Source organism: Gracilinanus agilis, chromosome 5 (assembly GCF_016433145.1).
Source record: "Gracilinanus agilis isolate LMUSP501 chromosome 5, AgileGrace, whole genome shotgun sequence".
Classification (NCBI taxonomy): domain Eukaryota; kingdom Metazoa; phylum Chordata; class Mammalia; order Didelphimorphia; family Didelphidae; genus Gracilinanus; species Gracilinanus agilis.
This window is the reverse complement of record NC_058134.1, coordinates 186,779,827-186,803,592: the sequence shown is the minus strand read 5'-3', so window position 1 is coordinate 186,803,592 and position 23,766 is coordinate 186,779,827. Positions and strand designations below refer to the sequence as shown.

Genomic DNA, 23,766 nt, shown 5'->3' with positions numbered 1-23,766 from the left:
TGTGTTCTTTCCCTCCCCTTCTCCAACCATCTCCCATAGCCAATGAGCAATTCCACTGGGTTTTACATGTGTCATTGATCAAGACCTATTGCCATATTATTATTTGCATTAGAGCGATCGCTTAGAGTCTACATCCCCAATCATGTCCCCGTTGAACCATGTGATCAAACAGGTGTTTTTCTTCTGTGTTTCTACTCCCACAGTTCTTCCTCTGAATGTGGATAGTGTTCTTTCTCCTAAGTCCCTCAGAATTGTCCTGGATTACTGCATTGCTGCTAGTAGAGAAGTCCATTACATTTGATTATACCACAGTGTATCAGTCTCTGTGTACAATATTCTCCTGGATCTACTCCTTTCACTCTGCATCAATTCCTGGAGGTCGTTCCAGTTCACATGGAATTCCTCCAGTTCTTTATTCCTTTGAGCACAATAGTATTCCATCACCAACTGATACCAATTTGTTCAGCCATTCCCTAATCAAAGGACATTCCCTCATTTTCCAATTTTTTGCTACTACAAAGAGAATGTCTACAATTTATTTTTGTACAAGTCTTTTTCTTTATTATCTCTTTGGGGTATAAACCCAGCAGTGTATGGCTGGATCAAAAGGAAGACAGTCTTTTAAAGTCTTTTGGGTATACTGACTTATCTTTTGTAATTATGTGATCATGGGCAAGTTATTTCCCTGCTCTAAAAATTAATTTCTTCATCTAGTAAACAGGGATAATAATACCTGTGTATTTACTTTCTAGGGGCTCTTGTGAGGATCAAACTTATGTAGTCTAAAACAAACTTGGAGATACTATATAAATATAAATTATTATGAATATTCTGATAACAATAGCTTTTATTCATATTGCACTTTACAGTTTTTAGGATATTCTATATATATTCCTTAGAGGTAAATGAATGGCTCATTGAATAGAATACTGGGCCTGTAGTCAGGAAGACCTGAGTTCAAATCCAGTCTCAAATACATACTAGCTGTGTGACCATAGGCAAGTCACTTAACCTCTGTTTGCCTTGGAAACAGCTAGGTGGCACACTGAACAGAGGTTGTACTTGGAGTCAAGAAGACTTGAGTTTGAATCTGAGCTCAAGACATTCACTAGTTATGTAATCCTTGGCAAGTCACTGAACCTTTATTTGCCTTCATCTGTTGTAGAAGGAAATGGCTAACCACTCTGGTATCTTTGCCAAGAAAACCCCATACAGGCTCATGAAGAGTCAGGCACAAATGAACGACTGAACAACAGCAATATATGTTCCTTATAGTAATGCTATGGAATAGAAAGTGAAATAGTCACTAATATTATGTTACAGAGGAGGAAACTGAGGCACTGAGAAGTGCCTCAGAGAACTTATCTAAGGTCATGCAATTAAAAACAGTAGAGTTAAGATTTAAACCAAGATTTTTTTTGCCACTAGATTTATTATTCTTTGCATGAGGCTACAGTTCTAATCCAGATAAATTAATCTAAAAGAATGGACTAACATATTTAGAAGTAGCCATGCTATCCTTTTTGTACTCCAAATTACTTATTTCACTCTGATCCAAAGGAATGAATCACTGAAATGATAGGCATTCCAGTTAGGTACGAAGCAGAAGCTAGTATCATGGGAAGGCACCATGGTGAGATATTTTAGAAAAATGCCTTGTGCCATGTTACTTTTTTTTTGACAGAGCAGGAGTAATCTATATTCCTTTCTGGTCCCAGAAACAAAACATCTTTATTCAAGCATGAACTTCCAAAAGTACATGGAAAAAATGTATTTCTGAATGACCCTGTGTGAATTCTAGAACTATAAAAAATAAATATGTGCAAAGTTATAAAATCCTGCCCTTTTGTGTGACATGGCTTCCTTTGTAAAAAAAATCTATTTATGTACATTATACAAAGCACATATTTAGACCACACAACAAAAACAGTACACTAGCCATACCATTATTAAAGTCTTGTACATATATTTAGTCATTAAGTATACACTTTAGAAACCATTGTCAAATGACCAACAAATGTAAAAACACAAATGCAAAATTTAAATTTTAAAAGGCAAATCTATGGCCCAAATTTTATGTGGGGTATGAAAACCAGGATGACCAAAAACACACTCCAATGTGCACTCTATGCTTTCCTTTTTTTCCTCTTGTTCAAAATACACATATTGAAGTGTTGTTGTGTGTGTGTGGAAGCCCTCATTTCCTGCCACCTCCAGGGCTGGGGGAGAGGCAGAGTGGTGAGGGTTGCTCCACACCAGAATCTTGCTTTTGACCAGGGGCAAATGTCTGAGCCCCCCTACACGGCTCCTCTGTAAATGAGAGATGGGTTGGAGCCTACACTGGTGGAGAGGGCTCTCCCAAAGCCCAGGTCCTTGATGAACCAGGCATGTGGGTTCACATGTTCTCTTCCTTATGACTACAACAAAACTAATGCCATGTTGGACACAGGCAATCCAGCATAGTGGGTGACATATGGCCAGATATTGCCTGTGACACCAGCTGTGCAACTCCTGAACAAGACCCTAGACCTAGATGAACCTTTTTATGTTATAATTTGAGCAGCATCATGGGGCATTTTTATGACATTCACGGACAGCCTCCTAGAGAATCAGTTTGCTCACAGATGATTGAGAACCTATGAAATATTATTTGGGAGGCACTGAAAGTTTCACTTACCTCAAAACATCTGCTTTATGGTCTTTCAGTGCCTAGAGTTACTACTACAAGAATCATTCCTGTTCATTAAAGCACTGGATCTTAAGAGCCTCTGTTAAAATTAGACTATGCTATTTATCTCCTTATTACCTCATGCAAACCTGTCTAAAATCTTCTCAACAAGTATCCACGATTGGTCCTACCTCATCTGATTTTCTTTCCCACTATTCTCTAATATCCTCATGTCAAGTCAGCTTCCTCCAGTTTGTGGGTTTCTCCCACATCACACATCTGTGATTTTCCTAAATTTGAATAGTCTTTCCTTTAGTCCTTTAAGGACTACTGCAAGTCTTATCTCAGTCATAAGTATTTCACCCCTCACTGGCCAACTTCTCTGAACTCTTAGAATGTGTTGCTTGAATTGGTCATTTTTGTTTCATTTTTATTAGTATTCTCTAAAAAGACTATAAAGCATTTAAAGGAAGGAATTATATCATAGCTTCTTCTATACTCCCATTCCCATAGTCTCTAGCACAATTCTGAATACATAGTATTTATGATCAATAAATACTTATTTGGGGATTTGGAGAGCTCCTGAATACATACGACACATTTTTGCTTAGGATAAGTACTGTATGGCTTCAATTCAAGTCAAATCAAGACAAGTTAACAATCATTTATTAAGTGCTCACTATATGTTCAGCACTGTGCTACGTACTGGGGATATAGTGAAAGACAAAAACAGTTCCTGCTTTCAAGGAGTTCCATTCTTAGGAGGGAGTCAACATGTAAAAAACTATGTAAATAAATCTATTTACAAAGTAAATTGGAAGTAATCTCTGATAGGAAGCACTAACTATGGGGGGATCCAGTATTGTGGAGAAAGGGAAGAACCCAGGAAGGTCTCTTGCAGAAGGTAAGATTTGAAGCTATTCTTGAAGGAAGCCACAGAAGCTAAAAGGAGGAGTTGAAAAGGGAGAGCATTACAGGCTTGGAGAAAAACTGATGAAAAGGCATCGAACTGGGATACAGTGTCTAGTGAAAGGCACACTAAAAAAAAGGTCATTGTAGCTGGATCATAGCATATGTGGAGGGAAACCAAATATAAGAAACATAAGAAATCCAGAAATATAGGGAGGGAACAGATTGTGAAAAGCCAAACAGGGAATTTTTTTATTTGATCCTCAAGATAATCAGTTCAGCCATAAGATTGTATCTTTTCATTAATATTCCAGAAGCAGTCAAATGAAACCACTAACTTGATGCCCCTTTGTTATTAATATGGCTATTACTAATACAATATCTAACTCATCCACCCGTTCATCACTGAACTGGTTTTTAAAATATTAACGAAATTTCTAACATCTCTTCCAGCTCTAAGTCTTATGTTTATGTGATATTTAACAACCTGATAAGAGAACAACCACAACAAAATCCCCCCAGGATGATCTGAAATATTCTTTGAAATATAGATTATTCTTGACTTTCAGTGGTACTTGACTACAATGACAAGAACACCAGCATTAAATTATATTGATCCAGGCTTCTTTATATTTTTGTTGCAGATTTGTTTGGCTTAAATGAAGTTTTATATTAATATAGATTAGTTAGTATTTTCCAAGTGCACATAGCATTCTATGCCACAGAAAAAGTGGCTGAAAAATGCTTGAGATCAGTTTCACCTGATTTAAAATTAAAACCTCCAAAAACGCAATATGAGGGAGTGGGGGAAATGAAAAGATTTAGCATTTGAAATTTCTTTGCAAAATCTAAAAAGTAAAAGAATACATATAGGGGCAATTGAGAATTTATTTGGAATCTGTATAATGATAAAATATTTTAAATTGTCCTTGTATTGGATACGAATAGGAATTCTCCCAAGTAAAATGTTATAACATCTGAAATACATAATTAATTAGAACATATTTACTAAAAATTGTCTTTCTGTAGTGTCTTGAATGTCTCATTGAATGTTATGGCAAAAAGCCATTCTTTCACATGAATCTCATGAATTTCAGAACCACAAATGTAAACCAAGAAGATCACAAATAATTTTTAGTTGCTTCTAAAACTATTCTGGCAATAGGAGGCAGAGGGATAGTGGATAGAGGATTCAGTCAGGAGGACCCAAGTTCAATTCCAGATTTTGTTACTTAATATCTATGTAACTTTAAGTAGTCATTTCACTACCCTGGTACTCAATTTCTTCAATCATAAAATGAGGGAGATCAAGATAATCATCTCTAATATTTTGCCCAACTCTTAATTTTATGAACTTACTGGAAAGTGATGTGTAAAGTGCAAAAGTTTTGAGACTGGTGAGTTCCTTCATTCTTGTTTCCTCTACACTTTTGCAAAATATATGCTCCCAAGCATACAGTTTTAAAAGCTTGATGCCTTTCAGGATCTCATTTGTTTTCTTCAGTCTTTCAGTAGAATAATCCTGTAAAATAATGAAATAAGATAATGTGAGAATTTTTTAAATGAAAGAACAATGTAGTGATGTGCGTGAGAAAGAGAACTCTAGGCTGAAAAATAAAAGAAAAGTTTGATTCTGATCCTGCGCACTATTCCACTGTGTGACATGGAGACAGTCACTTCTCTTTTCTTGACTTGTTTCTTTATCTGTAAAACCAATGACATGATTTCTAAAAACCCTATAGATCAAAAAAGTTTCTGTGTCTTTTGATTCTTTGATAAACAGTGACACTAATTTAAGAAGTCTGCTAAAAAAATACAGAATCACAAAGAGAAAGTGTGCTTGTTCTATCTTTTTGAGGCACATGACTTGTGTTTTTCAAAGCCATAACTAGTAAAATTTAGAATAAGGCAAATCATATAAACTGTACCATGGACAAAAAAATAAGAAAAACACTCTCAAATCAACTTTATAACACATTCCATGGGGACATGGAGAGGATTTGGAAGACTCTGAGACGACATCATGCCATGTAGGGAAGGAGGTGATGCTGTTTAAGCAGACATTATAGCCCAGGGGCTATAATAGGTCCATAGAAAGCAGCCGGATGATATCAGATAGAAACATTAATGGTCCTGAACCATCAAAGGAGAGTTCCTTCTCCACACTTATAGCATAACCACATATATTCCTTAGACACATGCTTCCCTATGTGATCACTCTGTGTGTCCACATCTCTCACTAACAGAGCACGTACGGCTGACAAAGTGTGTTAGGTTTGTGAGTGCATGTAGTATTGCTATTTTAATTTCTATGGTGTATTTTGAAATGCCTTTGCTTTGAAATAATTCTGTCTCCTGGAAGATTAATAGAAGAAAACCTATTAGAAGGTGCATGTGATCTATGTTTTGAGTGCATTTTGACTTCAGAGGGTTTCTTGAGCATGCTATAGTTATTCCAAGGTACCCCCTTCCATGTAAGATATAGTGTACGTGTGTGTCAAGGGCATAATTTCTCCATGTGACATTTCCATTAGTAGTCACAGAGATGCAAGGTTAGAGTGCAAAAAGTATAAGATATACATGCTACGGACTAGTTGGAAAATTGATTATGAGAAACACTTTCAGCAGCAAAAGCCTTGATAAATGTAAGATGGTTTACCAAGAACACTCGCTTGTATTTCATCAAACTTTATTTCTAAATGTACCGTCAACAATTTCATGATTCTCAAATATTCCTTCAAAATGGGCCAATTCATACTCAAATAAGAAATGTTTCCAGGGCATAGAAGAACCAAAAAAGGTCAAGGATTTTTTTTTCTCTCCTTACTAAGCTGACCAGGAGCATACTTAACTAAAAAGGCTGACACTAAAATCTTTCACTTAAATTCCACGCCTCATCAGATACTGTAATTCTATTTTAGGGAAATTTAGTTTTCACAAGCACCAAAACTGACCCTTTTCTTGCCCCTTGATCTTATTTTTTTTGCATCCCATTCATCAAAAGGCTCTAAATATAATTTTCCTTCCTTAGGCAAATATTTTAGAATTGGCTTCATAGTCTTATAACTTGAGGGTAATTCATAATATCAAAATCTGTCCATGTGGGGTTTGGAAACCCAAGAGTTTCAAGTATTGGACTTCTAATACTTTATTAAACTATGTTGGGAATATGAAAAATTCATGTCTTCTGCCTATGATAACATAAAATTGAAGAATTAAGATTAAATACATAACCAATATCCTTTCAAGTTATCTTAAGAAATATGTATCAGTTTTCTATATTTGAAAATAAATACCAGCACGAGATTTTCCTAAGAGATGAGCCAAATGATGGAACTTACCAGAGTGCTCTTCTGAGCTTCTGCCAACTTTGTAGCTATGAAGTACTGAATTGGCGCGAGCAAAACTATGACAGCTGCACCGACCAGTGCACTTAATCCAAGTAAGTTATAGAGCAGAATCACTCCCATTATGATCTAAGGAGAAAAACACATGTAAAGAGGAAGAAACAAAGAGAAAACTCACAAGGGAATTATTTTTAGTGGAAAACTTAATACTCTTTAAAATATAGTAAATAAAGAAAAAGAACCAGGTAGACCACCGTCTATTAAGAAATCAATTTCTTTTCAACAGTTGAATTTATGGTGATTTATCTGGAAAGAAGTGCTCCAAAGAATTCATTCTTAGTCTAACTATCTACCATTCTGCTTTTCCATATCATTTTATCTCATGAAGATGCTGAGGTTACCCAATTTCCTGGCCTGATCTACATCAATCTCCAAAGAGGGAATAACATTAAAATTGCATTTATTTTTTTGAAAGTGCTGTCAGCCACTGAAGAATTCAAGATCCTCACCAATATTCTCTCTCTCTGAATCACAGTCAATATTAAAAGCTAGTAGAGGGGGAATCTAGATGGCTCAGTAGATTGAGAACCAGGCCCAGAGATGGGAGGTCTTGGGTTCCTATCTGGCCTCAGACACATCCTAGCTGTGTGACCCTGGGCAAGTCACTTAACCCCCATTGCCTAGCCCTTTCTACTCTTCTGCCTTGGAACCAATACATAGTAAGGATTTAAAAAAAAGTAGTAAGACCAAAACATAGGTGATAAGCCAAAATGTAACAAAAAGAGAAGAAGCCAGTTCAGCTATTATTTGGCAGTATCTGTCATTAACAACTTGCTTGGAGTTCTCAATTAATAGTCTCAATAACTTTTAACATTTATTTCCCTGGGAAACACAATCTATAGTTTGAGAAAGTTTGTTTTGCAGTAACAACCAGTACAATCCCCAAATAAAATGATAAAGTAGGAGATGTTAGTCTTTGCTCCTCCCCTGGAATGTTTTTACCTTAGGCTTACTGAAAATATTTTAGGCACTCAACTAAGTATCTCATGCCCATGACATCCCTCCTTCAAACCTCACTATCACTAAAATTCAATTCTCTATCCCAATTCCTAAATTTTTATCAACATTTGATCTCATAAATAGATACATATGAATGTATTATTACATATTATTAGTATTATATATTATATATGCACGTATACATGCATATATATATATATTCAACAGAAGGGATAAAGATGCCTCCATAAAGGCTTACTCCAGTGCCTCTATAGGGTGGCTCTGGGTTCTTGAAGGTTATTCTACTGAAGAACAAATTCTCGCATATAATAAAATATTAAATGGGCTTCACACATCAACATTATACTTAGTCTTCTGCCTAAAGACAAAGCTAGCCAAAAGAAGCTCATCATCAGAAGATGGACCACTAAAAATAAAATTATTTGGTTATGACAATAGATGAAACAAAGGAAAATACAAAATGTGCTTAAGTCTTGTGTGGTCCCTTTATGCTTCTTCAGTGACCATGATAATAATAATGAGAAAGAGATAAGAAGGTTCTATGAATTCATTTAATAAATACTAATCTATTTATAAGACATTAAAATCTAGAAAAATCTTTGTCCAAAGTCCAACAAAATGATATACTATTAGAAGAACCGAACCACATCAATACGGATATTGCCAGGCTAATTGCAACCAAAAGAAAAAAGGGAGCTATAGTCAAATGTCCTGATGGCTCACTGGTTTTCTTTGGAAAGAAAAACAAAGTGGTTTTCTTCAAGCGTCCAAAAGAAATGAAGGACTTACTCATGTGACAACTAATCATGTAAAACTCTTAAAGTGCTCATATATCATTAACATTCCTTAATATTACCAATAAAATCCCAAAAGAAGAGCTAGAAAGAGAAATCCTATTACAATAACTACAACAGCTATAAAATATTTGGGAATGTATCTACTAAGATACTCAAAAACTATATAGATCCAAAAACCACTTTTTGCAGTGGAAAAAAATTAGAGGTAAGAAATTTATTTGAAGAATTTAACAATGTCCTCCAAACCCTGTCAACAAACACTTTGAGATTCAGCGACTTCAATGCAAAAGTGGACCCAAGGGATATTGGGAAAAGTATTCTGGAATATATTGTTCAGATTTAGTAAACAAAAAGTAGTCACATTTGTAAGAAACCTTAGAAGTCTTCTTCCCCAAATGAATACTTTCTTTCAGAGGAGAGTCTGAAGACTCTAGATATAGAAAACACCCGACATTCCTCTAATTTATTTTATTTTGAAAGAAAATAGTTTTAGATGTAAAATCAGTAGGTTACTGGTGAATGAATTCTGACGAATGTTTAAGAACCAGCTTTCTAAAAAATCCAAAAAAGTACTAGCTTTCTGAATGCAGACCAACAACCAGTAAGAGAAAATTGAAATCAAAATCTAATTGCAGCAAATTTTAAAAGAAAACACTACAAACAATTGTGATAGCTTCAATCTAATCTATTAACATAGGAAATAGAAGTAGAAAAAGACATAAACATAACCTTGATTATCACTACTTTCTTCAGAAGCTCAGCCAATGTCAAATAGTAAACACAATGAAGAACTCAAAAGACTTGGAAATCTCTTATAGCAACTAAATATTTGATCTTTCCAAGCAGAAAGAGAGGGACAATCAGGAGAAACCTGACTCCATGTTGTGCTCTTACCAGTTTGGCATATCTGATGTTGCCCTTATATGATATTGAACAAAGTTTAAAATCAGCATGAAATTAAATAAAAGCTGAAAATAAGAAAGTATTCATTTTAATAGTTACAAACTGATCTATTATAAATAAGATATGGAAAAATATTGATGTTGATCTGATTATCAGCACTTTTTGCAAAAGCTTATCCAACATTAAGAACTAATGAACAAGTCATAGGTTTAAGTTTAGAAAGAATAAGAGCCACATAGTACAAACTCCTCATTTTACATGTAAGGAAACTAAGGGACAAAGAGATGAAATAAGTTCCCTAAGATAAAAAAGAACTCCTTATCTCCACTTTTTAAATGTTTAGAATATAATAACAAAAGAATATTAAGTCAATAGTTGCTGAACAGCTTTCAATGAAATTTAGCATTCATTTCTACTTTTAAAAACTTTTTGTAAGTATCACAAATAGTATTTGCCTAGATCTCCTCAGAGAAAAGTTAGACTTTTATTAGATCAAGAGTGAAACAAGGATGCCTCTTATCATTAACACTGTTTAACAAAGTGCTAGAAATGCTAGTTGTAGCAGTAAGAAAGAGAAATTTTAAAATATGCATAGTGAAGAGGAAACAATATTGCTGCTTTTTGGACTTAAAGTATGATTTATTTAGAGAACCCCAAAGAGAAAACCAAAAATTAACCACGAAATCTTACAAAATTGCAAAATATAAAATAAATACACACATAACATTAATATTCCTATATATTACCAACAAACCCTCCCAAAAGAGATAGAAAGAGAAAGATAACTACAGAAGTTATAAAATATTTGGGAATGTGCCTACCAAGATACTCAGAAACTACATGAATCTCAAAAACTCTTTGCAGAAATAATGAGAGACCAATATAATTAGAAAAACATTCATTGCTGATGGGTCGGTCAAGCTGATATAATAAAAAAATAATGCTAAAAACATTAATTTACTTATTTGGTGTTCTACCAATCCAACTACCAAAAGATTATTTTATAGGACTGAAAAATAATAAATTCAAATGGAGATGAATAAAAGACCAAGAATCAGGGTAATAGTGAAAAAAAAAAAAAAGAAGAAAGCAGGTAGTATAATAGTTAACGAATCTGAAACTAAACTCCTAAGTAAGAAATACTAAAAGTTAACTGGTACAAATTCAGAGAAAAGTCAATCAGTGCAAGAGTTTGTGTGTAAACCATTGAGAAGCAAACAAGTACAGTTGTTCAATGTTTGACAAATCTAAAGATGCCAGTTACTGAGAGAAAGATTATTTAACTCTGGCAGAAATAAAATTTAGACCTATATCTCACACCATATGCCAAGATAAGCTCTACATGGACACATGTTTTACAGCCGAAGATCATAGAATAAAAAAATTAGAGCTGCTATGAAAAAATTACTCATGAGATTTACAGATAAGAAAAAAAACCCATGACTAAACAAGTAAGTGGATCACATATGATAAAATGGGCAATTCTGATTATAAAAACTTTAAAAGTGTTTGCACAAACATCTAATACAGTTTTTAAAAATCAAGAAGAAAATTGGTAAATAAAAATTTGTTGCAAACGTCTCTGAAAAATATCTCATATCCAAGGTACATAATAGTGTATATATAGTATATAATAATTATTATAATATATGATGTTTCAAATTCTAAAACAAAGCCATTCTTCCATAGATAAGTGAGCACTATTCAAAGAAAGAAATCAAAATCATCAATAAATTTCTGAAAAATGCTCTAAATAATTAAAATACAAAGTATAGCAACTTTGAGATTCTACATCATATCAATAACATTGACAAAAATGACAAAAGAGAATATGACAAATATCAGAAGGAAAGATAGAGTAAAACAGGTACATTCATGAAATGTGTGGTGGAGCTGGGAACTAATTCAGCTATTCTGGAAAGTAACTTAGAACTAAGTCCAAAAAGTTACTAAATGCACATACCCTTTGGCTCAGCTATACCACTACTGGATCTTCATTCTGAATAAATCAGAGAAAGGAGGAAAAGACCTAAATATATACAAAAAAGTTAACTGCTCTTTTTTATATTAGCCACAGAATTGGAAATCAAGGGACTATTCTCCCTATTTTAGATCATCCCTACAAATTATGATATTCCAAATTATAGTAGATATATTTGGGGGCATGGGTAATGTGAGAATTTGTACATCTGAATTATAAATGTTCAAGATAAAGTTTTCTTTTTCTTTTTTTCTTTTTGGTTTATTTAGTGGGAGGAATGGATTATAAATGGATTTAGAAACAAAAAGTTTTGTAAATGTGTAACATGTTATATATGCAGCATGTATGCATTATATATTTACTATAAGGTAATACCTATATTACATATCATAATATATGATTTATGTAATATATGTTCTGATATATTAAATGTCATATATAATCTACAACTATGTAGGTTATATAGCAATGTACATATGTGATATATACTATAATGGATGCATATTGTAATGTATTATACAGCCATAATTATATGTTTTATATATTCCATAGAATATATTATACATTTATCATATATGTTATGTATAACATATATTCTTCTGTGTGTGCGTGCATACATACATACATATATACATACCTACAAAGGACCAATCTAGTTAGGTTTGGAGAGTCTTTTTAACAGATGGTTTCTGAATGATAAAATTGGGGGAACAATGAAATTCTTAAATATCACTTATAAAATTGTAAAAGAATTTCAATCTGCATTAGCAAAGGGAATATTCATGCTCATGAAATTATGAATCCTTTGTACACTGAAAATAATAATGTAAACTAGTGGTAAATATTTTTTGATGTACAAAATCCTTTTGATATATAAATATTACACTCAGATATCTAGTTATTGAGGTTTGGGAAACCCACAAACAGGATTGAAAGTATCCTTAGGGATCAACTAGTCCAAACTTCCTTACAGATGAGAAAAATGAAATCCAAAAAAAAAATGAATGCTTTATCCAAGTTTACCTAGTTGACAGAGGCCAAGACAAAAATTATGGTATTCTCAACTTGATGTTTTTTTCTACAACTCCATATTTATTGATCAAATGGTGCTAAACAAGTTAGGTTTTCTTAAATGCTTGATGCTTCATTATTTCAAGGATACATGAATTCATTGTAGACACTGACACATTTTGAAATTCCTCTAAGATTTGATAGATGGTCTTTGAGAATTGATTTGGCAAAAAATCAATTACTCTATGTACAACCTAAGGATAACTCTTTTCAAACTTAGCTGGGCAATTCTTCAGAGGATAGATGTATAGTCACTAGGATTGTACTCTAAGCATTACTTCTAAATAAGACATCAACATTTTTCTCCATTGTCACAGTATTCAATACTCAAAATGAAGCATTGGGTTAAGACAAGTGAAGACTTACATACTTAAGGTTATATTTATGTTTCCCTTTTCAGTGCAGAAAACTAATACTAAAGCAAAAGGTTTCTTTTGACTGTTTCCCAAATAGCTTTTATTAAGCTAACTGCCTTTCCACTTCTTTTTTTAAAATAAATTAAAACCTTACTTTGATGCTCTACCTGAACAGGCATGGCCCATAAATTAGGACACAGGAACAAGAACCACATGAGTTGATTAGTTTCTATGGCGACCAAGTTATTGATTTGTCCCAGAGTCATCTCACCCATGGACAAATTAGATGTAGAAAGCCTCAGGATTTTATTGTATATCATAGCCTATAAGAAAAAAATGAAATACATAAAATTATAGTTTTACTAAAGATTAGTTCATTACTAAATGAGGATATTAAGATCAAGAAATGTACAGAATTCAAAAATCTCTTTTTAAACTAGTTAGATGGATTGAAAATCCATGTTTTATTCTTTTCATATATTCTTTCTATTAAATATGATTCACATAATTATGACCTTAATATGTATTATGAGATGAAATATGAATTATGTCTACAAATACTTAACATCATAATCTCAGTATAAAATGAATTATCCCAAAGAGTATAACAAAATATCATTGATATAGCTTACTTATTTTAAAGAAAAAAGACCACATAAAATTAAAAACATTACTATAATTAGATATATTTTTGAAGACATTAATATATTGAAGAATACATTTACCAGCAAAGCTCCACGAAGATTAATGCCAGTTTCTATGGTTACATAGTAGGAAGCCTGTAGAAATGTTCTTTGTAGAATTAGAGCCAGGAAGAGAAGAACAGCTAAAACATAAGCATTTTCAAGGAATTCCTTTGAGGTAAGTGAACTTGAACCCTTGCCACAAAAAAGAAAAAAAAGATTAGGAAAACCAACATGCCAGGTATAGTACGCTATATCACAATTATAAAATTATTTAAAGGATGAACTACCTTAAGTGTAAAAAAAATGCAAGATATGTTCTCAAAAAAGTAAACAAAAATTATGCCTCACTTCTTAAGGTCAATGAGGTGTATTCTAGCTCAAAATCTAAAATTGTATGAGTTTATTTCAACTGTTTCTTTTTTAAATTGCACAATAATCTCATAAATACAAGAATTCCATGCCCTACATAATAATCTTCCTGAAACCCAGATCTGGCCATGACACTCCTTTAACCCAAGAATCTTCCTGCACTCATTACCTAGAGAAAAAACAAACAAACTCCTCCACATGATAAACTCCTTTAAAACCCCTTATAATGTGAATCCAGTTTACTTTTTCAGACTTATTTCAAAATCTTCCATTTTACATACCCTACAATTCAACTAAAGTGCTTTGCTTACTCTTCCCTGAGCTTGGCATTGTCTCTTTTTCTCTTTTTAAATTTGTTTATTACATTAATATTCCCAAATACCTCCCTCCTTCCCTCTCCTCCTCCCATTCGAGAAGGCGTTATTTGACAAAACAATATGTGTGTATAAAACTGTCTTACTTATTCTAATTTATCGTTCTTTCTCTGGAGGTGGACATACACAAATCATTCTTCAAATAATATTTCTGTTGCTTTTTATAATGTTCTCCTGGTTCTGCTTGTTTTACTCTTCACAATTTCCTGTAAGCCTTTCCATGTTTATTTTAATTAACCTGCTCATCATTCCTTAAGGCACAATGGTATTCCATCACAATCATATGCTACAATTTGTTTGGTCATTCCTCAATTGATGGGCATCCCATCAATTTCCAGTTCTTTGCCATCACAAAGAGAGTTGTTATAAATATTTTAGGACATACAGTTTCTTTTTCTTATACCCTGATTTCCTCAAGAAATAAGCCTAATAGTGGTATTGCTGGGTCAAAAGATTTACACAGTTTTATGACTCTTGGCATAATTCTAGATTTGGCATTGCCTCTTGCCTTTTTGCCTTTACACATACCCAGAATGTGATCACTCATCACCTCTTCTTGGAAGCCTTCCCTGACCATCCTAGTGGTGGTGTTCTCTTTCATTAAGTTATATCTTTAAACTGTTTGTTTAAGTATTTTATCTCCTAGTAGAATGCAAGATATTTGAAGGCAGGGATTATTTGTCATTTTGATGGGGAAATGTACAGTGCCTTGCATATAAATGAATTATATATATATATATATATATATATATATATATATATGCCCTATACTGTCATCTGTATACTTCCATCTATTCCTGGTAAGGAAATTCTCTGCCATTGCCAAAAGGCTGTAGAACTTAAAGTCTTGAGAGTTGCCCAGGTCAGTAAGAATTTCAGTAACTTTCTATGACACAAAACTAGAATCCAGATGAATTCATTTCCATGTCCCCAAGACTTTCTAAACACTACATCAGGCAGCTGCCCAGTTCATGTTAATTAAATTGCATTATGATTGCATTAAATCACATTAAGACTATCAATTTAACTGATCTTTCCTATTTTGAATTCCAACTGGCCTTATCTGTATCACCTGAATGAACATTATTGTATCCTATCTTATTTGATGTACACATTAGAGAAGCAAGTAGATTTTAAACACTTTGAGGCTGAGATCCAAGTCTTATATTTCCTTTGTAACCCTATGATCTAAAGCATAATACTCTGCCCATATTATTTGATCAACTGAAATAATGAATGAAAATGAAAAAATGAAATAATGACTGAAATAATGAAAACTTGTTACAAAAAATAATGTTTCTAATGGAAAGCAGCCAAGAATAGAAATATGAAATGAGCTGTGTAATATCTTAACCAAAAAAAGTTTAATGAATATAAATAAGCAAATGGGTTTCAGTTTCTTGAGACTCTTCATCTTCTCAAGTCTTCCAAACACCACATGACTAACTATATATATATACATACATATATATATATATATATATATATATATATAATTTGAATTTTCTTCCAATAGTGACAACCAATGCCCATGATAATTTAAATTGATGATTAAGATAGATGTGGAATGGGAATGGGTTGGACTAAAGTCCATAGAGAGCTCTTTAAACTAGTAATTGACATGATCCTACACAGTTTTTAAAAACTACAAATTTTTGAATTTCAGTAATTGGGAATGCAGGGGTACAATCAAGATGACTGGAAATCCTTAATCAGTGATTTCAGCAGAACATAGTGGTGGTGGTGGTGCTGGTGGTAGTGGTGGGGTATGTGTGTGTATTTAAAGACTGGCACTTTCCATCTTGCTAGAAGCCATCAAAACCCATCCTGTCTGACATGGTCACAGGGGGGACCTTGAGGAAGTACATGGCAGCCTCAGGAAGGATGGAAACCCCTCTCTCAGACACCCCTGGGGTACTCTTCTCTTACTAACACTAATTATTGTGATCAATATCCTCACTCAACCCCAGAGAAATACAGAAGAACATTATAGGCTATTATTAGAGCCCTTACAGCCCCACTACAAACTCCTAGGAAATTCCCATCTTTACATGCAGTAATAAAGAAATTCCCTAGAAGTCACTTCACAACAAACCAACAAATAGTGAGTTAATGTTTTTTTTAAAGATTTAAGATTTTAAAACCCTAACTTAGATATCTCATTCCCATACACAGGTGCCTGAAAAAACAGACCTGAACAATCTCCAAGTTTCCCCCCTCCCTGAACCCTGATTTGGTACAATACGTCAACATAAAAGAACAATGAATGATAAATGGAGAAATTGTCTCCTGTACTTTCCCACCACTGTAGCCCAAGAGATACATCAAACACACCTTGGGGGATGTTGAAAGTCGCTGGAGAATGAAGAGTTACTAATTAACAAAGTTAATGTATGTCTTAATACATTGTCTCTAAGAAGAAATGTATGGTGGGAATGGAAATCATGCCAACATGCATGCAATCTTAAGAAAAAGGTATAAAAATTAAAGGCAGCAGATGGCAGATCAGAACAGCTTTCTGCAAGCTTACTGAGTCTCTGGCTGTTCTCATTCGGTCTCAACCACTTAGATGTCCTGCCTGCTGAGACACCTAGACTGCTGGGGCAGGTTCCCAGCACCATCTTGCCCAGGCTCGAAGTGCTGTTCCATTTCTAGTTTGCCCCCTGTAGGCAACATGGTAGCTTCTTCCTCCCAAAAGGCTCACCGTAATGATACCAAACCTATTGCAGACATCAGATCATATAGTGGTATGTGCTCAAGGCCAGGGGAATTATGATTTTTTTTAAAACCTAATATAGAAAAACCAACTTCATAAGTGTAATTTAGACTAATAACCACAAATTAATATTGGCATAAAATATTGGTGTGGAAAAGTTGATTCAATCACTTCAGTATAAAAAATTTTTTCTAGTATTGAAATACAACATGATGGTCTGTTTCTATGGAGGGAGCTGCCATACTCCCAACCACCAACATTTGCAAGTCTACAGTACTTTTGACTGATAGAATCATGTAATCTTAGAGTTCAAAGGGGACTCAAAAGTCATATAGTCCAACAGATATCCTACCCATATCCAAAATTTACGTTAAGTACTAAATTATTGGGAAAGGGATGGAGAGATAAAGCCCTTTACCTCCCAATGAATTCTTGTTCTGTTAAGATCTTCTTTGGATCCTTATTCTCATTTAGTGTTTTGGCTATCCCTCCTAATTTTATGTCATTCACAAATTTGATAATTGTGCCTTCTATGCCTGCATTCCAGGCCCTTAAAAATGTTAAACATAGGGTCAAGCCCAAATCTCTAACACACTTGACTAGAGACCTTCTTCCAAAGTTATTACTCCTTGAGGTTAGCCATTCAACCAAGTCCTAGTCCTAAAAGGTATTGTCATTTAACTCACATTTCACCATCTTTTCCATATGAGTGCATGACAAGTAGCACTTGTCAAATAGTCATTAGTTTGCTAAAATCTAAGTAAACTATTTCTATAGAAATTTAGAAACTATCTTATAAAATGAAACTAGGTTACTATCTGGAATGACAAATTCTTGACAAAGAAATGCAAGCTCTTCATGACCTCTGATTCTGTTGTTAGTGATTTAATAATTATGCTGGGAATTGAAATAAAACCAACTGGTATAGAAATTTGTAGAATCCATTCTCTTCTTTTTTAAAACAACAACAACAACAATATAATGAATTAGAGAAACATTTGAGTTCCCATCCTGGTGAACTTGCCCTCATATCTCATGATATTCTGAAGATCACTGACAGATTCATTTATCACGTTTATTAGATTTGTTAGTTCTCCTGGACATAGTGTATCTGGGACAATTAATAGGAATTCATCAAAAGTAGCTAAATGCTATTTTATTTCTCCTTTAACTATTTGTAATTTGTCCTTTCCAGTCCAAAGGTCTTTGCCTTTTTTATTACTTTGATTCAAAAAATAGTGATTAATAGTAGTATTTATTTTATTATTTAATGCTTTATATATATTTTATTTTAATAACAAATTTCCACATAAGTTTTCCACAGTTATATAATCCATGTTGTCTCCCTTCTTTCTTTCCTCCACCATCCCAGAGTTCACAAGCAATCCAAATCTGGGTTATACATATATTATCACTCAAAACTAATTTCCTTATTATTCATTTTTACAAATGAATAATGCTATAAAACCAAAACACCAAATCATATACCCAAATAAACAAGTGATAGATCATATCTTTACATCTGCATTTATATTTCCAATAGTTCTTTCTCTAGACGTGGATAGATCTTTGCCTTTGTCAGAGAGAAGAGAAATAAAACAAGAGATGAACAGTTTTACATTCTCTCCATAAGCTATTAGCATCACCCCCTACTATGCTGATCATCTACTTCCTTTTTTGATAGAATAAAAAAATCCTCTTTTTTGTTTTCCTTAGCATTCTTCACCAACCTGTTCTTCCTGAAGTTTAGCTCATAGATGGTATTCTTTATGTCTAGACCAGAAGCACCTGCTATAGAATTAAAAAAATTTTTACTCACCTTTATTTTAATCAATCCTTACCAATCCAAATTTGTAAAGCAAAAATCAAAGGTACACCTAAAGGCATGCCTGGTTTTTCCTCTGATTCTTTATCACAGATTTTAATATGGAATGAAGCTTTCCCGCTTTCTCATTCTCCTTTCCCATTTTCATTATCCACATCTTCATCATTGAAATCTTTTCCTGATTCCAAAGTCCAACCCAGGTCCCAACTCATGCCTAAAGTTTTCCCTGAACACACACACACACACACACACACACACACACACACACACACAATTTCTTTATCCCTAAATTTTCTCATACTACTTTATAAGAAATTTTCCCTTTGTACTTATTGCCTATTTGTATTAAAGTAATTTGTATACATGTCTTATCTCTACTACTATATTTATAAACCTCTGGAAGGCAGATACTTGGTTTTCTTCCATTTTTACATCCCCAGAACCAAGAATAGTCATGAATATCAACAAATAAATTTGGCTTCCTATGTTGAAATTATGTAAGTAGGAAATCTTATTTCTTACTATTTACCTTTATCCAAAAGAAAGTAGGAAGCTAATATTTATTAATTTTTCCCCAAGATCATCAGATGAAAACTATTTTACTTATGTTAGAGCAAAGTAGATTAATAAATTCAATAAGAGTCAGAGAAGAAAGATAATTCCGAGAACAAGCTTTTTTTTACAGACTTCTTTGAGAGCTTTAAAAAACAACCTAAGAATTCATGCTAAGGAATATTTTACCCCTGATTATTCACTCTTATAGAAATCAAGAAATATTACAGTGCCTGACTCATAGGTACCTAAAAGATATTTCTTTCTTACAAAGGTTAATCCAACCCATGTCACTTGCATTAAATTCTCTGAAAACAAACATTTTAGAAATTGACAAAGAAAAAATAACAAAGAAAAATGTGACAGTAATGAGTTTCTTTGATTAGTGCCATAAACTTACTCGGTCTGTTGTATTTGCCACTTCCATAGTGTCATTTACACGCTGAACTATACCCGAAATACAGAGAGGTCCAGCAAAACCTAATAGGTCAGCCAGGTAGCGGAACGTGCTGCTCAGCAGGATTGGTCGCCCAAAAGCCTTGTACATGGCTAACCAGATGGAAGGAGTTTTCTTGGGATGGTCTGCTGCTTTTTTCTGAAAGAAAACCAGGAAATTTTAAATGGCATCTATCCAGGGGTTGGCAACCTTTTTGGCCGTGAGAGCCACAAATGCCACATTTTTTAAAATGTAATTTCATGAGAGCTGTACAGTGCTCACAGTGCGGCTCCTGTAACAGCACCTGAAAAAAAAAATTTGACTTTATGGCTCCTGCAGAAAGAACCATATCTGGCCCTTAAAAGAGCCAGATAGGGCTTGAGAGCCATACGTTGCCAACCCCTGTATTAGACTGATAATTGATTCTAGCAACTATAATGTTAATAATAATAACAGTTCATACAACACTGAATGTGGAAATACAATGCATGTTCCCAAAAATATGAAAAATATTCATAAAATAATCTGAGTGAATCTATTTTTCATGACCATGTATAACAGGGGTCGGCAACCTATGGCTCTTGAGCCATATCTGGCTCCACCTCCTGACCTGCCAGTCCAGGCAGAGCCCCAGGATGTGCCCCAGAGGGCCCTTCAGCCCCTGCCCCATATTCCAGCACCTTCTGCCTCCATCCTCCTCCTTCCACATGCCTCATGGCCAAAATGGTTGCTGACCATTGATGTATACTAATATAATGTTTAATGTCTATTTTTCAGTTCTTGGGAGTATCAAGCTAAAATAAGTGTTTCATAAAACACTGTCTGAATATCATGCATTTTTAGTCTTACCACAGTACATACAGTGGAAACTAAAAAAGATTTGATGGAAAATTAATAAAGAAAAGTAAATTCCTGATTCCTATTGGTAAACCAGAATTTTCCTACCCAAGAATCTTCTACTTAACTGAGGTGGAAAAGTTTAGGCTGAACCTATACCTCTTTTTTAATCTAGATGAGCTCTTTAAGAATTGCTATAACTAAAAAAAAATACCATCCTGTGACAAACTTGGCTGTGCAGAGCCTCTCCAAATTTAGCATTGCTAGTTCTTGGACAACAGTCATATGAGTTACCATCAAGCAAATATTCAAAGCCATTCCAGTTTGGTTTAACCTGTCAAAGCTTTTGCTCTACTGGCATAGCCTTTGAGAACTCTGGGAAGGGAAGGGAAAATATCATGTAATAGACTATTTAATCATAACATATAGTCTGTTATTAGCAATAACAATAATAATGATTAATCACATTAGTAGAGAATCGAGTTTGATGTATCCAAATGGTTGTAGACTCTGCTATATAGTCTTCCTAATTAAAAATGAATTATTTTTCTAATGATGATCATTACTTATAGCTACAATAAACATACTTGCTAGGAAATGGGAAATAAACCAAAGAAACATAAATAAAGAATAGACATTCAAACCAATAGCTTTAATTCTGTAACTATGATATTTTGGAGCAAGTTTTCCAAGTTTACTATTAATTATTCATCAGCCCTAAAGGGAAAAATAAATATGATAGTTATTTGTATACTGTAGCTGACTTGCCTAGCTTAGGTAAAAAAATAGTTCAATTATGTTACATATTTTTTCAGATTAGAATAAGTTCTTTTTAGAAATCTCATATCACAAATTAAAGGCATTACACAGAGAGCTTAACTTTTTTCTTACTCTATAGATTTAACAACCATGTTATTGTTCATTTTACTTTTAAAAATTGTTTTAAAAATGAAGTTGTGAAATATTCTTCCCAGAGGTATAATTAAAATGATGACTCAGGTTAGACTGCAGTAATCATTTCCTGAAACATTAATTTCATAATACATTTCCAAAACAAAGCAATTTGTTTTAGGGTAATTTTCATCATTTCCCATAAGCACCTAACTTATTTTTCATTAACAGAAGCCATAAATTCCTTTCTCCTCTTTTTAAAATATGTATTATTGGCTTTTTTATGAGACCATAATTTCCCTTATTATTTTGTCAAGTTAGACTGTAGTAATCATTTCCCAAAACATTAATTTCATAATAGAATTCTAAAACAAAAATAATCCATCATGGGATAAAAACTTACTCTTTGATAAAAACTGCTAGGGAAATTGGAAATCAGTATTGGCAGAGATGAGGCATGGACTAATAACTCACACTATATACCAAGATTAGGTCAAAATAGGTACATGATTTAGACATAAAGGATGATATCATGAGGAAACTAAGAAAGCATAGGAAAAAATACCTGTCAGATATGGGTAAGGGAAGAGTTTAAAACAAAATGAGTACCTGAATTAATCATGGAATATAAAAGGGATAATTTTGATCACCCAAACATTAAGAGTTTTTACCCAAACAAAACCAATGCAGCCAAAATTAGATGGCAAACAATAAACTTGGGATAGGGTGGGGGAGTTTACAGCAAGTTTCTCTGATAAAGATCTCATTTCTCAAACACCTAGGTAGATGAACCAAATTTATAAAGATAAGAATAATTTCCCAATTTACAAATGGTGAAAGGATATGAATGGAAAGGAAGAAATCAAGTTTCCTCTATTAATAAGAAAAAATGCTCTAAATCACTATTGATAAGAGAATCAAAAATTCAAACAACTCTGAGGTACCACCTTATACCTATAAGACTGGGTAACATGACAGAAAAGGAAAATGACAAATGCTAGAGAAGATGCAGAAAAAACAAGTTTAGGACAGAATCAAGATGGCTGCTTAGAAGCAGCAAAAGTTCAGATCTCAGTGAAAACCCTTCCACATCAATCAAAAACAAAGTGCTTGGAGGGTACAGAAAACCAAATCTAACAACAGGAAGATCCAGGAGACCCTCCTACTCAATTCAACTTAAAAGGTACGCAGAAAAGGCTGAATTCTCAGGTTTAAGGAAAAGGAAGAAGGAAGGTCCCAGGACGCCTCCCCCACCTACTGTGCTGAGTCTCTGGCAGTGGCTGGAATCTTGGTATGAGGGCTCCAGCCTGGAGGGAATGCCTTGCTGCCACAATTGTGCCAGGCTCAAGGCTCTAACCACAGCCAGCAGGGAGGCAGCTGGAGGAAAGGTGTAAGGGGGAGGGCAGCCTAGTCATAGCCACCACTTTTCATCTTGAGCCTCAGATTCTCAAGATTTTGGCTTCAGGGCACATACAACTCCTCAGATCAGCTTTATCTAGACTATTAATAGAGCAGATAAGAAGACTTCAGAGGGCAGTAAGTACAATCTCCAATACCCCTCCCCTACTGACTCCTCTGAGAGCCTTGTTGACTAAGCTCTCAGGGCAAAGGCTGCAACCACTACAGAATACGTTGATAACAGTACAGAAAACACAGCACCCTTCAACCTTCATACCTTTACCTACACCTTCAGCTTCTGCTGCCAGCTGGGGATGATCTGACCTGAGAGCTCATTAATATTCCATAAGCCTAATCTAGGCAATCAGCAGAGCAAAAAGCAGGACAGAATAGCCCAAACCCACAGATCCAGAAAATATTCAGAAGAGCAAGATTATAGCCAATGACAAGGGTAACAAGGAAAAATATGAGCAAACAACAGAAAAAGAAAGAAGAAATTACAATCAACAGCTTCTATCCAGGTAATGAACAAAGAGCAAATGGAACACTGGAGGGCCAAGGAACACCAAGAAAAATGCAGAAATTCCAGCAAATTGGACTAAGGCTTTGGAAGAATTCAAAACAAAATTC

At 34.0% G+C, this 23,766-nt stretch overlaps 1 protein-coding gene across 1 annotated transcript in view; it reads right to left on the bottom strand.

The window, feature by feature from the left end:
- Positions 1-23,766, bottom strand: part of ABCC9 (ATP binding cassette subfamily C member 9) — a 180,356-nt gene that overhangs the window by 116,385 nt on the left and 40,205 nt on the right. The window contains exons 7-11 of the mRNA XM_044678314.1: positions 19,975-20,169; positions 13,778-13,930; positions 13,220-13,375; positions 6,919-7,053; positions 4,937-5,099 (exon numbers count right to left, since the gene is read on the bottom strand). Coding sequence (XP_044534249.1) covers positions 4,937-5,099; positions 6,919-7,053; positions 13,220-13,375; positions 13,778-13,930; positions 19,975-20,169 — 802 coding nt within the window. The remainder of the gene's footprint in view (positions 1-4,936; positions 5,100-6,918; positions 7,054-13,219; positions 13,376-13,777; positions 13,931-19,974; positions 20,170-23,766) is intronic.